At 42.9% G+C, this 16,384-nt stretch overlaps 1 protein-coding gene across 5 annotated transcripts in view; it reads left to right on the forward strand.

Moving 5' to 3' along the window:
• LOC117453711 (LIM and calponin homology domains-containing protein 1-like) overlaps positions 1-16,384 on the forward strand; it is a 122,425-nt gene that overhangs the window by 68,203 nt on the left and 37,838 nt on the right. For all 5 annotated transcript variants that reach the window (XM_034092645.1, XM_034092648.1, XM_034092649.1 and 2 more), the window contains exons 4-6: positions 3,293-3,399; positions 9,154-9,184; positions 14,967-15,077. In XM_034092645.1, the coding sequence (XP_033948536.1) occupies positions 3,293-3,399; positions 9,154-9,184; positions 14,967-15,077 (249 nt within the window). The remainder of the gene's footprint in view (positions 1-3,292; positions 3,400-9,153; positions 9,185-14,966; positions 15,078-16,384) is intronic.

Raw genomic sequence — 16,384 nt, forward strand, 5'->3', positions numbered from 1 at the left:
CACATGAGACAGCAGGTGTTTTATATTAATACTGAAGACCATAAATAACACAGCGCAGTGCAGCATGCTGGCTTCACCTTGCTCTTAATTCTGGTTGTTATCCTTGGGAGGGAGAGAAAGGAATCAGGAACATACTGTCTCTTACTGACACCTAAGTGGCTCGGGCAGCTTTTCTCTGGATTCTGTCCAGGTCCAAAATCAAGGTTTGGGCACTGATCCTCTCCCTGAGAAACCTTGGTGGTCTAATCCTGGTAGTGAGATATAGATTACACGAGAGCTGTGTTCAAGGAAACCCAAGCTCTTTTGTCGGTATGTTACAGACACACGATACTAACCATCTTCCGGAATTTTCGGACTATAAGGCGCACCTGAATATAAGCCGCAGCAGCTCAATGGAATGATGTGTACATATATAAGCCGCACTGGACTATAAGCCGCAGGTGTTTTAATGTTTGATTACCATAATGTACGGGTTCGTGCACAGAGGGGATAGTCGGGAAAGAGATGGCTGTTTGAGGAAGCTCCCATTTAGTAACATTTCAACAAACAAGTTGCATATTTGCACAACGTATTCAAGTGTTACCATTTAGTGCAATAGTAGCTACAGAACATGTACTGTGCTGTGTAAACTGTACTGTATCACATAGCGTTTCAGACACACACACTTTTCAACTTTCAAACTTAAACGGTGCGCACGTACCGGCAGTGATCTACAGCAGTGGTCGTAATGTCCGTCTGTCTCGCTCTCGTTCTGTCTCTCGTTCTGTCTCTCGGTTCCACTTTTACTTTGGCGCGCTACCTGTCTCACTCTTTTCTGGCCTCCAGCTTTTCCTGCTGGAGCCCGCCGCTTAAAGGTGGCGGGCGCGGACCGGCCATAGAGCCCATAGTGTTAAAGGTGGTGGACGGTAACCTGTAAAATCCATAGATTTAGGAGGTCCCCTAGTGGCCGTTAGCTGTACAAATCCATAGATTAGCCGCACCGTTATATAAACCGCAGGGTCGAAAAATGGGGCAAAAAGGCGCGGCTTATAGTCCGAAAATTACGGGTAGTTATAAGGGTACTTGGAATATGTGGCCCTCGTTTCTACTGCTTACTCCAAATTACCTTATTTTGTAAACCAAGCATATATTAAGATGTGGTTCTAAATGCTGTGGTGACTTTTTTTTCTGTTTTTCTTAAACTCTTCTACATAGTTGGTATTTCCAAATTGTGTATATCCTTTGCCCAAATGTATTTTGACTACATTTTTTTACACAAGTGCTTTGTGCCAAAGTACATCCTTATGCAAACACATTCAGCTGTCAGTCATGTCTTTGCAGTAAACGCCCAGCTTCCTGTGGCACTGACCTGCAAGTCACCTCACAGCCATGGTCATCTTTTGACACATGCACTCCAAAGACACACTTAACTATTCGCCATTAAGCAAGGTGCTTCGAAATTAGCCTGTTTCGTTTTTTCCATTTGTATTTAAGATTTAAACCAAGTGAGACCAAATGGTTTAAATGTTAGTGGTAAAGTTGCTTTGTGAGAGCTGAGATTCGTATCAATGCCAGCTGATCCACATCTCGCCCCTGGCTAGACTTTTCAAGTGCTCCCTTGTTGTTTAACACTCTTAGAAATATGGTTTCCTTGCTGCTTCCTTATCAAACAGCTCCTGAGGGCCTGGGTCTGTTAACCTCCACACAAAGAGTCCCTGTGACATAACACCCCCACCCTAAGGGGTCTCTTATTGTTCCACAGGTCGTAACTTATTTCTGAAATATTATTAAATGGATATGAATTGGATGCAACAACACTGAAAGCCCTTTATTTTTAAGTCTGCTGTGTGTGTGTCCTCCCTGGGTTAACACTGTCAAAAGAAGAGATAGCTGCGTCTTTTTTCTTCAGGAAGTTGTTGTGTGTGACTGCGAGTGTGTGTGGGTGGGGTTCCCTCACCAGGAGCACAGAGATGGTGCTGTCCTAACAACACAGGAAGCTGCAGGGTGGGTTAGTTCAGAGGGTGTTCTGATACAAATGAGAAACGATCGTGAGAACAAGTTTTCCCAAGTGTGTTTGTAGCCAACTAGCCATGCATGTTTTCAGCGTGTGCAAACATAGTTGATTGTGTCTGAGCACACACAATGATGCACAGTCATAACAGCATTTAGCGTGGAGGTGTATGTGGTAGTGAGTGCATTGTATTTGTGTTTTGGTGTGTGAGAAAGAAAGCTATGAGTGGGTGCTTGGGACAATCAGGGTGGAGAGGAAATGGTGACACCCTGAGGGAGGGGAGCGGGGGATAGATAGAGAGAGAAGGGCTTTGGCCCTCTGCAGGAAAGAGAGGCATAGAAACAAAGAGAGAGAGAACCTGGGAACAGGAGAGGAGAGCTCGGCTCAGGTTGCATCCAACAAAGAGTTAGTCTGAGAGCAGAGGGGAGAGAGGAGGACAGCTGAGAAGATGGGGGGAGAGTGAAAGGTAAGGAAGAAGAGAGGGAAGGAATCAGCGAGGGACAGCAGGTGAAGGAGGGAAGATAGAAAAAGGACGCCACTTGGAGGAGGCAGAAAGTGAAAAGGGAAAATTGGAGTAATCTGAAAGGACCAAATCCGTCCACAAAACCGTCTGGTGTCACGTTTCTGTCGAGCAGGTATCCTTATGTTCATGTTGTGTAATCGTGTGTGTTTGTGGTGTGTGTGTTTGTGGTGTGTGTGTTGGCATGCTTGTACGCAGGGGGACACGGATGAGTTCAAATCAGTCAAATATCATTCTTGTCATCTCTTGTAAATACAGTTGTTCTTCACTTCGGCTGTGTGCTCGTGTGTCTGTGCGTGTTCGCTGGTCAGAGACCTCGAGAGAGCGGTTTCGAATAGAGACACTTAATGAGTGGTGAAACAGAAGCTCTGCAGTGCTTCTGTCTTTGTGGGGACGCTTTTCCATTTCACAACTAAAGACTGAGGACGCTTTTTAAATAATAGGACAGATTGTTCATCTGGTCTGTTAAGAGTTAAGACCTGGTTTAAAATGTAAGGGTAGCATCGGGTTTATTTCATGGATAAAGTGAGTATTGGGGAAGTCAAAAGTCCACGCTTAATGAACGTGGCCTCATAAAGCGATATCGTGATGATTCCAGAAGTGTGTTTTCTCATATAACTATGATCTTAAGTGAATCCGAGAGGGAGAGTGTGAGTCACTGGTGTGTTTGAGTCGAGACCTTGTGCAGACCGGACCTCCTTTTGCCAGCAGTGTATTTATCGTGTGTGTGTGTGTGTGTGTGTGTGTGTGTGTGTGTGTGTGTGTGTGTGTGTTCTGTGCAGGACAACCTGAGCGGGTTTCTTCGAGGCTGTGAGGAGTTGGGACTGAAAGGCTCCCAGCTGTTTGACCCTGGAGACCTGCAGGACACGTCAACACGCCCCACTGCCAAGTAAGTCTTTCAGCTGCTGAATGAACTTGTGTCAGCAGGTGTGTGTTTGCGGGTTGGGGTGTGTTTTATCATGTTCCTAAACATCATCAAATCAAAAATATCCAACACACACACACACACACACACACACACACACACACACACACACACACACCAAGTGTTTAAATCATATAAAGTGGATTTATTTGTGTTGTGCGTCTTTGATGTAAGGAGTCCATTATGCAATTGTCGAATACCTTTTAGTACAGCAAAACAAAGTACAGGGCATAAGACGGCTAAGTGTTTGTGACAAGACGCAAGGGGTTTTAGGAACATGTGGCCTTATTTTAATTTAGTGCTGTGATTAAAACATACAACTGATGATTTAACCATAATAAATCCAAGCAAACGGCAATACAAGACAGATTTGTAGTTATCAAAATGCTTATGACAACCACTTTACTGAGTATAAACTAGATGTAATCTCATCTCAAGGACGGTATATCAACATGTGGACGTTGAAGGAAGGCTTGTATTTCACTAAGTGGAAGGACTGAGTGTTAATTATGCACACATTCAGTGAGGGCTCGTCTGTATCACTGTGTGTGTGTGTGTGTATGTGTGTGTGTCACTCCCTGTCTGTCATTCTCTAAATCAGACAATCACCCAGTTCACTGCCAACATAAACAACTCGCTGAGAGTCAATGGAAGTTTGTTTCGCCTGTCAGTGGAGCAACAATACCATATCTGTCAGACACAAGTGGTCCCTGTCCAAACACAACACTCACTCACTCTGTGAACCATGACGACTCTGTTGCTTGGTAACACAGACCGAAAGAGCATGCCGTTCTTAAATATACAGTGTGTGTTTGTGTGGGTGTGTCAGTGTGTCCCCAGTGGGAGTCAGGTGATTGACACCAACCAAAGCTATAACATGTGTTTAGTCAATTTCCAATGAATCTAAACTAATATGCAATTTGTTAGAATACATTTGCAAATGACATTGTCTATCCTAAAATATGTTGACCGCAGTCACTCCGGATCATTCCCTGTTCTTCAATATGAGGAACAGGGCGAGACGTATTTACAGTTGCATATTGAACTCTGAATAGTGCAAAATCAATCCGACTGACGCGCAAAGACGCTATCCAATGTCCAACCAGTCAACGCGGGGGACGGATTTATGTCTAGTTCAAGAAACACTGATGCTTATATCTTTGTTTATATGTTTGGCACACCAGAGAAGGGGAGATGCTTCTTCGTGCTACAGTAAGTGCAAGGACATTGATTAAGGCGATAATGTCAAAAAAGTGTCTCGTAATCAGAAACATGTAGAATCATTTGTTGGATGTTGTAAGCAAGCGAACTACAGCTGCTACCACACTCAGGAATAATACCACCACTTGAGACCAAGGCACGGCCTGTAGCGCCTATACAAGTAATTATATGATTTGATATCATTTTGCGTGAACAGATGATACAGTTTGTAAGGTCTCTTACTCCGTCAAAGAGTAGTTTGAACTTGTGTGAAATTGACAGGCCCGATGTGATCGGTACAAATGGATAATACAACAATACAAAAACAAGAAGCAAAGCTTAATCTTAGCTTAAATGAAAAAAAAAAAAAAGCTTAAAACTCCTTATATCCGTTAGCGTAGCTCGCTAGCACCAGAAGCTAACAACAACGATCTCCGGTACCGGTGCGCTCTCTCTCTCGCGCACGCACACAAAATGGCTCGTTCCACACACACACAGAGAGCCGAGCTTTAATGAAACACAGAGACCCGAACGTAATAGTACTGTATCATATTATTTTCGAATCAATAATTTTTCAAAATATGATTTCTTTTTTTCTCCCTTTTTTTAATAACTATTTTTCCTCCTGGTCTCTTGCGCCCCCCCTGTCATGCCTCTGCACCCCCCACTTTGAGAACCACTGGCTTAAATGGATCGTCTCTCTCTCTCTCTTAAAGGATAGTTTACAAACTGAACCAATATTCACTCACTCTAAAGATATCATCAGGAACATTTGGGTAGTCTATAGTTAGTACAGAGTCATTGTTTTACAGGTCCTAAGCTGTTTCCAGTTGTTATGTAACCCTCTGTCGTACAGGATGCTATTTTCCTGCAGCTTGTACACATGACAGGAAGCAGCTACGGTGCTTCTCACCCTGAGTTTCTGGACAGGTGTTTACTCATCTAGGAAACGGCGTTTGACAGCGTGGCGTAAAAACGGACAGGTTATGATACACTATGAGCTCAGGCCTGAAATATCTCCTCTTCCTCCGTGTGAAGCAGATCGATTTCCAAGATAAGTGACCTTTTGCCAGGCATTCCACGATAGGAGAGGAGAGAGAAGCTGTGTTTCCATTCAGCTGTCCAACCGATGTTACGCAATCTTTTGAAATACTACGGGGGAAAAAAATATATTCTGTCAGTTTGGTAGAAAAAATCAGGCGAATCAATTAGGAATTCACGAAAACACGCTCTCCAGGATTTCATTCATCTTCAGCAAAATATAAATCTTCTTTCTTCATAAAAATCTCTCCATTTATTGTGTAAAAGTGTTATCAATTATTGCAATCTTTTCAAAATGTACACAGTTTCCTTGTTTAATTGTCATATTTTCCTGTTTAGACCATTAACTCACATCAAATATCAAATACTTATAGTTTTTAAGATGAGTTCATTAAAACAGATTTAGAAAATAATCCATATGTTTTCGATGTTATCTCCAAAAGATTTGTCAATCTTAAAAAATCATTTCCATGTCAAAAAAGTCACAGTTTGTCGTAAAACTGTTGAAATATAAGACTATGAAAAATACGCAACTAGAAAGACTACAAATCCCAGAATCCCGCATGCTAGCATTTTCACCTCATTTAAAGGTGGGGTAGGTAAGTTTGAGAAACCGGCTCGAGATACACTTTTTGTTATATTCCATGCTATGCTCTAAACATCCCGATAGCAATGAATACATTAAATGCTTTGACAATAAATACATTAAAAAAATATCATCTGTGGAAGCCGTGGCGCTGTAAAAAGCACGACCAATCATCTGAGCCGGCCCGGCTAAAGTAACTGGATGGCCTACCTGCCTGTCAGCCTTCCATCTGGGCACACACTTATCTCGTGCCCTCATTGGTCATGTGCGTGTTCGTGTGTGTTGGAGGAGGGGCTCTGTAAGGAAGTGGCAGATTTCTTCCGGCTGTGTATTTTCAAATTCTAGCGCACTCGAGCTGGTTTCTCCAACATTACCTACCCCACCTTTAATACGCCTCATTCTGAAAGAAAGAAGTGAAATGTGGAACGGGACGGGACGGCCTGCTTGGTGTTGGTGCGAGATGGGAGATGTTTGAGCGGTTTCACACAAAAAAAGTGTTACTTCACATTTTTACGACACATTTTTATTTTGTTTGACTTGCAAAATTATCTTTTAAATTGACAAACATCATATGTGTAATTCGTGGCACAATTCAAACGGGATCGAAAGATAACCTTTCTCTCTCCATTGACTTCAATACATAACTTTTCCGAAATAAGGTCCCATGGAGCTCCCCCGGAAGGGGAGGGACCTCGCCTCTCCATTGTGCTGATAACAAAGTGGTTTTGAAACTGTACATCTTAGACATTTTATTATTCTGTTATAAATCACACCGTTGGAATGAAATCATGGAAACTGACTCGGAGACAAAGAGAGAGACAGAAAAAAGGAAAGAGTATAATACGATGATCTAATACCTCGTGGAATCTGTCCTTCAGGTTTCTTTCTCCAAGGCAACGCAGAGCGAAGCAACCTGTCTCTGTGTTCGTTTAGTCGGCTGACAGAACGAGTTTACAGATCCTTCCCTCCAGCTACTTCCACCTTGCTCCCCTCCACCTCTTTCAACCCTCTCTCTCTCAGGTCATGGAAAACCCATGCAACTGCAATTTAGGTGTCACTTATGTGTTGAGAGATGTAAGCGCTGTGACCCTCAGGCCTTGGAAACTAGTTATCAGCAGTGTCATAATGTACCGTACTTTTCGGACTATAACGCGCACCTGCATATAAGCCGCAGCAGCGAAATTGTCCGTCTGTCTTGCTCTCGTTCTGTCTCTCGGTTCCACTTTTACTTTGGCGCGCTACCTGTCTCACTCTTTTCCGGCCTCCAGCTTTTCCTGCTGGAGCCCGCCGCTTAGAGGTGGCGGGCGCGGACCGGTCATAGAGCCCATAGAGTTAAAGGTGGTTAATTTTACCTGTAAAATCCATAGATTTAGGAGGTTCCCTAGTGGCCGTTAGCTGTACAAAAAAAATGGGGAAAAAAGTCGCGGCTTATAGTCCGAAAAGTACGGTACTATGAATTCAAAACCTAGGCAAAAAAACACTTGCTCATTATTTTCTCCTTTGTATGAATGCGTCTTACATTTCACGGTTGCTGCTGCTGTTGTGTCTTTTGTCCGACAACAATATTATGCAATCACGTAACGAAATCGGCTTTATAGCTAAAGATCTGTTTTGTTTTTCATACCGGGCCATACAGGTTCCAAATGAGGAGATGCACGACATCCTTCTTTTACTTTGTATCCTCATAAGATCATTTATTTTCAAAGATATGTGTGTATGTTAACTAGGATCCCCTGAAGCTACAAAGCAATATACACAGTGTCGTCTACACAGAGAAGGGTGTTATGGGTAATCGTATACGTAGCTCTTAAATCTTGATCAATGGTGTCATGTGCACTAACGGTCAAACAAGTTCATTGGTCAATTCAGCTCTGTTCGGAGGCGTGTTACTTACTGCTTACTTAAGTACAAAAGGTAACATGTTTACTCTAAAATATGATTTATTGTCCCATCAATATTCCATTCAAACAACCCTTCACCCATACATAGCAATAAGCTCCACAGAAAGGATGTTTCCTATACAAGTTGCTCTACTATTCAAGCAATTCGACATATCCGAAAAAATGATTTGTTGGCTAATGAGGGAATCGTTAAAACCAACATATTTTCCATCTGACCAAATCCTGCAAAAAGCTGCAACTAGCACCAGGAAGAGAAACAATTCCCCCCCCTAGGAATGTATTTTTCTCCTGTAAAAGGGACATTGGCCTGGGCTTAGTAAGCACAGAATGTAATTTACTTTATTTTGTGTGTTGTAACAGTTTCAATGTCTGACTATATATCTCTAGATAGAAGTCTGTTTCCACGACACTAGTGTGTATCAGGGTCTGTTTTACAACTGCTTCATTCCTCTTCCCATTTATAGCTTCAAGTGGTCATCCACATCTTTTCATGTTGGCAGCATCCACAGCGCTAAGTGTCCACTGCTGTGGTGTTTCTGCTCTGCAACTCCCAGAGTTCACTTGGCGGTCAAAACATGTGGCCGCCACTCTGACATCCATCTCCCCAGACGTACCGTTGCAGAATAATTTGTCTTTTGGAATGATGGCCACTGCTGCAAAGTGTTCGATCTAAGGGAGCCCTTGCCTTCTTACAGTATACACCGTTAGCTGAAGTCAAAACGGCAGCCAGTGACTAATACTGCTGGAAATGTCAAATAAATACGGCACCAAACAACAAGCTGGATCCAGGGATGCAAGTGTGGAGTCTGGCAGTGTGGGTTCACTGCAGATTCCTCCATGCTGTTTATTCAATGGTTTTGCTACTGTTTGCACATTGTGTGGGAGTTTGGTTGCTTTAAAAGCTGTGTGCTGTTATATTTATGCAAGATATTTCAGTAAATATTCAAAGTTGCTCTCGTGTCTCACTCCGTCTCTTTCTCTATCTCCCAGGGGAAGTGACTGCAGCCGAAAACTGAAGAATGTAAGTGATTCTTCTGCATTATAGCGGGATCCTTTGTTTGTGTGCTTTGGTTGTAAACTGTTATTATGGTCCAGTGTTTCTGTTTGTGCTGCGGTTGTCACTCTGCTTTTATCATTTCCAGTTATGCTCACTTTACAGTCAACTCCATGTAGTATTGTATCTTTCCACTTAAGTATGACCTGCTCTTAGTTGCTAGTCTGACTTAACCGTATAAAGCTTTTCTACTTGTATCTGTTCTTTCTGTTTTACTTTACTTTCCATCTATTCTAACTTTTAGTTGGTTGTCCATCCTTTTGATCTTTGTCTATCATTTCCGTTTGTTCTTACTCTACGTACTCCAGAACTTCAGATGTACCCATTATTTACTTTATTGTGTGTCTTTAAAGGTGGGGTAGGTAATTTTGGAGAAACCGGCTCGAGATCGCTAGAATTTGAAAATACCCAACCGGAGAAAATCTCCCACTTCCTTATAGAGCCCCTCCTCCAACACACACGAACGCGCACATGACCAATGAGGGCACGAGATAAGTTTGTGCCCCGATGGAAGGCTGACAGGCAGGTAGGCCATCCAATCCGTTTAGCCGGCCACGGATTGGTTGTACTTTTTACAGTATTACGGCTTCTACAGGTGAAATTTTTTTATAGATTTGTTGTCAAAGCACTTAAGATATTCATTGCTATCGGGATGTTAAGAGCATTCCATGGAATATAACAAAAAGTGTATCTCGAGCCGGTTTCTGAAACGTACCTACCTACCCCACCTTTAAATATTTTAAAACGGCTTTCTTTTTTGTGAATTGGATCCAGGTTAGTTATTTTTCTCTCTCTTTAATGTACACTGAACAAAAATATAAACGCAACACTTGTTTTTGCTCCCATTTTTCATGAGATGAACTCAAAGATCTAAAACATTTTCTATTTACACAAAATAACCATTTCTCTCAAATATTGTTCACAAATCTGAAAAGATCTGTGATAGTGAGCACTTCTCCTTTGCCGAGATAATCCATCCCACCTCACAGGTGTGGCATATCAAGATGCTGATTAGACAGCATGATTATTGCACAGGTGTGCCTTAGGCTGGCCACAATAAAAGGCCACTCTGAAACGTGCAGTTTTGCTTTATTGGGGGGGTCTGAGGGGGTCCGAAAACCAGTCAGTATCTGGTGTGGCCACCATTTGCCTCACGCAGTGCAACACATCTCCTTGGCATAGAGTTGATCAGGTTGTTGATTGTGGCCTGTGGAATGTTGGTCCACTCCTCTTCAATGGCTGCCAAGTTGCTGGATATTGGCAGGAACTGGAACACGCTGTCGTATACGCCGATCCAGAGCATCCCAAACATGCTCAATGGGTGACATGTCCGGTGAGTATGCTGGCCCTGCAAGAACTGGGATGTTTTCAGCCTCCAGGAATTGTGTACAGATCCTTGCAACATGGGGCCGTGCATTATCATGCTGCAACATGAGGGGATGGTCGTGGATGAATGGCACAACAATGGGCCTCAGGATCTCGTCACGGTATCTCTGTGTGTCACAATGCCATCAATAAAATGCACCTGTGTTCGTCGTCCATAACATACGCCTGCCCATACCATAACCCCACCACCACCATGGGCCACTCGATTCACAACATTGACATCAGAAAACCGCTCACCCACACGACGCCACACACGCCGTCTGCCATCTGCCCTGAACAGTGAAAACCGGGATTCATCCGTGAAGAGAACACCTCTCCAACGTGCCAGACGCCATCGAATGTGAGCATTTGCCCACTCAAGTCAGTTACGACGACGAACCGGAGTCAGGTCGAGACCCCGATGAGGACGACGAGCATGCAGATGAGCTTCCCTGAGATGGTTTCTGACAGTTTGTGCAGAAATTATTTGGTTATGCAAACCGATGTTGCAGCAGCTGTCCGAGTGGCTGGTCTCAGACGATCTTGGAGGTGAACATGCTGGATGTGGAGGTCCTGGGCTGGTGTGGTTACACGTGGTCTGCGGTTGTGAGGCCGGTTGGATGTACTGCCAAATTCTCTGAAACGCCTTTGGAGACGGCTTATGGTAGAGAAATGAACATTCAATTCACGGGCAACAGCTCTGGTGGACATTCCTGCTGTCAGCATGCCAATTGCACGCTCCCTCAAAACTTGCGACATCTGTGGCATTGTGCTGTGTGACAAAACTGAACATTTTAGAGTGGCCTTTTATTGTGGCCAGCCTAAGGCACACCTGTGCAATAATCATGCTGTCTAATCAGCATCTTGATATGCCACACCTGTGAGGTGGGATGGATTATCTCGGCAAAGGAGAAGTGCTCACTATCACAGATTGTTGAACAATATTTGAGAGAAATGGTTATGTTGTGTTTATAGAAAATATTTTAGATCTTTGAGTTCATCTCATGAAAAATGGGAGCAAAAACAAAAGTGTTGCGTTTATATTTATGTGCAGTGTATCTTTCTCTCTGTTGTTCCATCTTCCTTCTAATCATCACTTGTTATGCTCCAAGTGTTTTTATGTTCAAATGTAGTTCAACACAATCTTGTCCCTTCTCATAATGCTGCTTTAAGTAGAACACATATACTTCTAGCCCTGCCCACTCTGCAGTCTAAGCCCTTTTCTCCCCCCCCCCCCCCCCGATGCTGTTGTGCACTGTACAGAGCCGGCCTGCTAGCTCATTTAGCTGACGACACACTGGGACTCTCAGCCACATTAGCAGCGATAGCAAACGGCCCACAAACTCCCAGCAGCTGCAGGCTTCAGCCACGACCCGCTCACACACTATGGATCTCACACTGAGGACATAGCAGCTGGCACTGCAGCACGTCACGTATTGAGAGGTGAAGGACCTGCATTCAGAACAATATGCTGATTTAGCGATGAAGGTGTTGTTTAGCAGATTGGACGAAGTAAAAATAGGGCATTTGCATGGATGCGTGAAATATTGCTGAAGTCACAAGATGGCTGTGTAGAAGTGCAGGTGTGAGCAAGAAAGTGCTGGTAGTGCATGTGTTTGATGTCTAGTTTGGAGTATGTATGGATGTACACAGGTCTGTGGATCGCAGCATGCATGCACTTGTGTTTTTGTGTTTACATTGAAGTTGAAATCAAATCAAGTTTTATTTATATAGCACGATTTTTGGTCGAGCCAAAGTGCTGTACATATAATAAAAATAGCCTACAGTAGAGACACTTTACAGCAAATACAACAGCACAGATTGTTCAGAATATCAGGATGAGAAAAACTACACCCTCTGTCCTTAGACCCTCTGTCCTAGACCCTCTGTCCTTAGACCCTCTGTCCTTAGACCCTCACATCGTACAAGGAAACACTTCCAGAGAAAACCCACAGTTTAAAGGGAACATGGGAGAAACCTCAGGGAGAGCAACAGAGGAGGGATCCCTCTCCCAGGACGGACAGACGTGCAATAGATGCCGTGTGGAAATCGAAGAGATAATACATTTTGCAGCATATAGACCGAATGTTAGGAAATGCTTGCGTCTGTAAAGAAGATGAATCCACGAGGATGTCAGGATGCATCACCAATGCGTGTGTGCACATGAAACAAAGAGGGTATTGTTGTTTTTCTGACAAAACCTCTTTGACAGGTTTTTCCACATCTGCCAGGTGAGACTGTTGCTGAAAGTGAGGAGTGTGATGTGTGCATGACCTCACTGTCAGGCCCTATTCACAATTGTCTATCATTCAAACTCCCCTGACGTGTTCTCTTTGAACGATTGTATCCTAGTGCTTGTATCCAAGTGTTGGTTTCGGTACAGTTGTTTGTTTTAGGTTACGTGTTGCTTGTTTAAATCATGCAGGGCGGTGGTGGCATATTTCCGTTCAGTTTATGCTATTGGGATCATCGTGGATCCATTTGAAGCATGCTGGTCTGTGGCTGAAATACCTCTGGAGCCGACCTACTTTTACGGGAGCTGGCACAGATATTGTCATTATACTCGTGGTGACAAAGATGCAATAAAATAAGAGAGAGAGAGAGAAGGTGAAGTGTTGCTTGAGCACAGTTCTTGTAGATGAGTGGTGTTCTTCTACTGTGTGGTAGCGAGATCAAATACGATGTAATTCATATAAGCAGAATGCGATGTAGTTGGAAATGGTTTTGGTCCGATTCCCTGTGATCTGGTGTCCCTGATTTTGAAGTGATAAAACATTCAACCTCTCCCTCCTGCATCTTAGGGGTGGTTCAATACCACTTTGACATGACATCAGCCTTGAGTGTCTGCCTGTACTGATCCCTCTGCTCTCTTAAGCTGTTAATTATGCACTTGTTTTGATGCTCTTTGCTCAAACAAGCTCCCGCGCCACTAAACAAAGACATGCGAATACAGAGGCTTAGAGCTTTACAATATATATTTTATCGTTATTGCGATGACAACATATGTAATAAACGCATCGTGAAAGACCGCAATACACTCCACAATCAGCAGTCATTTCTCTATAGCCTCATGCCTACTAGTACTTCTTCCAAGACTGCTTGAATGGCGGCGGAGAGGTTTTACATTGACAGTGTGCCATGCTGAGTTCCCCTATCAAAGCAATCCCTGTGGAGTGCCGGTTGACATGGACACAGTAAATCTAGCTGGGTGCTAAAGGTGCAGCGCTGTGTGATCTCCCTGTGGGCACAGCGAATCTGTACATTCTGCATTAAGTGTTTCAGCTGACTCCAGAGAGTGTTACACGGAATGCAGCCAGGTTCACATTTAGCATTACTTTAGCTTACAAGAAAGAGTCAGAGCAAAGGAAGCCTCCTTCAGATCTGAGTTTACAGGGTTTCTGTGTTGGAAGGTGGTGAGATTGACCTGGAAGCTAACATGCAAATATGAATCACTGGGACTCGTGGAGGAGATGTGCCTGGGACTCGCTTCAGTGTCAGAACGATGGCTCAGTCTTGTCATGTTAGTGCAGGTTAGCTAACATGTAACATCTTTGCAATGAAATGGATTAAAATGACCAGACAACCTGCATTGTTACATATTTTTGTAGTTTAGTCAATTTATTGAACATGTCAGAAACAAAAAAATATAACAATAATATATATATATATTCTCTTTTTTTCACTCAGATTAATAATTATAACAAAGTACCAAAAAAACAAATAATAACAAACCAAAACAATTAAAAAAATAATAATAATTTTCAGATAGTCTCTGTTCATGTTCAACATATGACATTAAGAAGACTGGAACACATGTTACATGTTGGCCTAAATGGCTAGAGCACGGACTGAACGTCCACTTGATTGTTTTACACAATATATTTTAAAAATAACCACATTTTATGCAATTCAATTTATTTTGTGGCACTCATTGGTTTGGATTGGAACAGCTATCTCAACCAACTCGCTATATTCACTTTAAATAACTCCATTGCATCATTATGAAGACTTGAGCCTGCACTGAGGAACTTGAATTCAAGTTTGTCCTCAGCATCACTGGATCATGGGCTTAAACATGTCTATCTCTCTTTCTTTCTTTCTTTCTTTCTTTCAGTCTTTATTTCGAACAGATTAAAAAATAACAAATGTGAAAAACAGAATACCGTATTGTTATAATACAGTATTTATCCACATTCATGGTAATAATTTGTATATTCAACAAAAAAAAAAAAAATGTCTTCATATTAATAATAATAATATCTCTCTCTTTCATGCATAAGATAACATCTGACGGGTCATGATTTCAGTAGCATAGAATGCTTTGCACATTGTTTTCTTCACAGAGTATCTCACTATGATATCGGCATGTTTTTGTTCTTTGCAGGTTCTGATCACCATCTACTGGTTGGGTCGTGCTGCCAACGGCTGTACCTCCTACAACGGTCCCACGCTGGACCTGAAAGAGTTTGACGGCCTGCTGTCACAGATGCGAAAGGTTTGCTCAGTCATGTTTAGTTATTTTTAGCCTCAACAATATCCTGAACATCTGAACATAAACTACAGGTATCATTCAGTCACTCGTTGCTGCTGGGGGTGGATTAAAAATCTCCTAGCAACTGTAGCTGGTATAAGTAAAGAGAGGCTGTGCTGCAGAGATTCACAGACCTAATGTCCCGACCAATCGCACACATTACACCGGACAACTCCTTTTGGGGTGCATTAAATTAAATGATGTGTGTTTTCTAAATGGAAAATATATTTCTAAGAAATCATCTCGGGGAGTTTAAAACACCCCCCACCCATGGTCTCTGTCATGGCTCTTGTGTGAGTTATCTCAATCTGCGTCCACTCCTTTACTGACCCAAAGGGACAAAGCACAACGCACATACGGACACACTACGACACCCGCTCATAACCATGATGTCACCCCCGTACCATTTGTTTCCACAATATGACGCTTGCTGTTAAAACTGAGACATCTCTGCCAACTCAGCAGAATCACTTCCCCAGATGTTGCTCCTGACCAAAACACAGCCACGTTTCTATGAAACCCAAAAGAGATTAATAATAAAATCAAGGAAAACTCATCAGGTTCACACATTATAAACTGAATGCGTTCTTTTTTCTTATACTCATGCCATGGAAACTAGAGCTTTATTTAAAAAAGAAAATGATTATTGTAATGCAAGAAGCAGGTGCATTGTGGAACCAGCTGCACTTTTCTCTGCTCTATTTATTCAAGTGGTTATCTGCTTTTTTAAATGAATTTGAGTAAACAAACCTTTTAAGCTTTAATAGCATTATTTAGGTTAGAATAGAGGATGAAACCCTCGTTAATGGTCTCACATTCAGAGCACACACAGTGACATGTGTTCTCTGCTTTTAACCCATCATAGTACCAGGAGTCTAGTACTAGGAGCAGTGGGCAGCTATTGCACAGCGCCCGGGGAGCAATGGGAGTGAGGGGGGGGGGTGTCCGGTGCCTTGCTCAAGGGCACCACGGCAGAGCAGGAGGTGAACTGGGACCTCTCCAAGTAGCAGTCCACACTCCATAGTTTAGGTCTGGTCGGGGACTTGAACCGGCAACCCTACAGCTCCCAGTCCAATCCCCTACCGACTGAGCCACTGCCGGACAGGTTATAGGCATATGCAACAATTTGCATAAAGATGGGCTATTGATGGGCTAATGAACCTTGATCAGTGTTTTCTATGCAGCTTTACTGGACAATGGCATTGCTACATGAAAGAAAGTTGAATGTCTGTTTAAGAGATAAGTGAGACAACATGCTGGGTCAGCACAGC

The sequence above is a fragment of the Pseudochaenichthys georgianus genome, chromosome 10 (genome assembly GCF_902827115.2).
Source record: "Pseudochaenichthys georgianus chromosome 10, fPseGeo1.2, whole genome shotgun sequence".
Lineage (NCBI taxonomy): Eukaryota > Metazoa > Chordata > Actinopteri > Perciformes > Channichthyidae > Pseudochaenichthys > Pseudochaenichthys georgianus.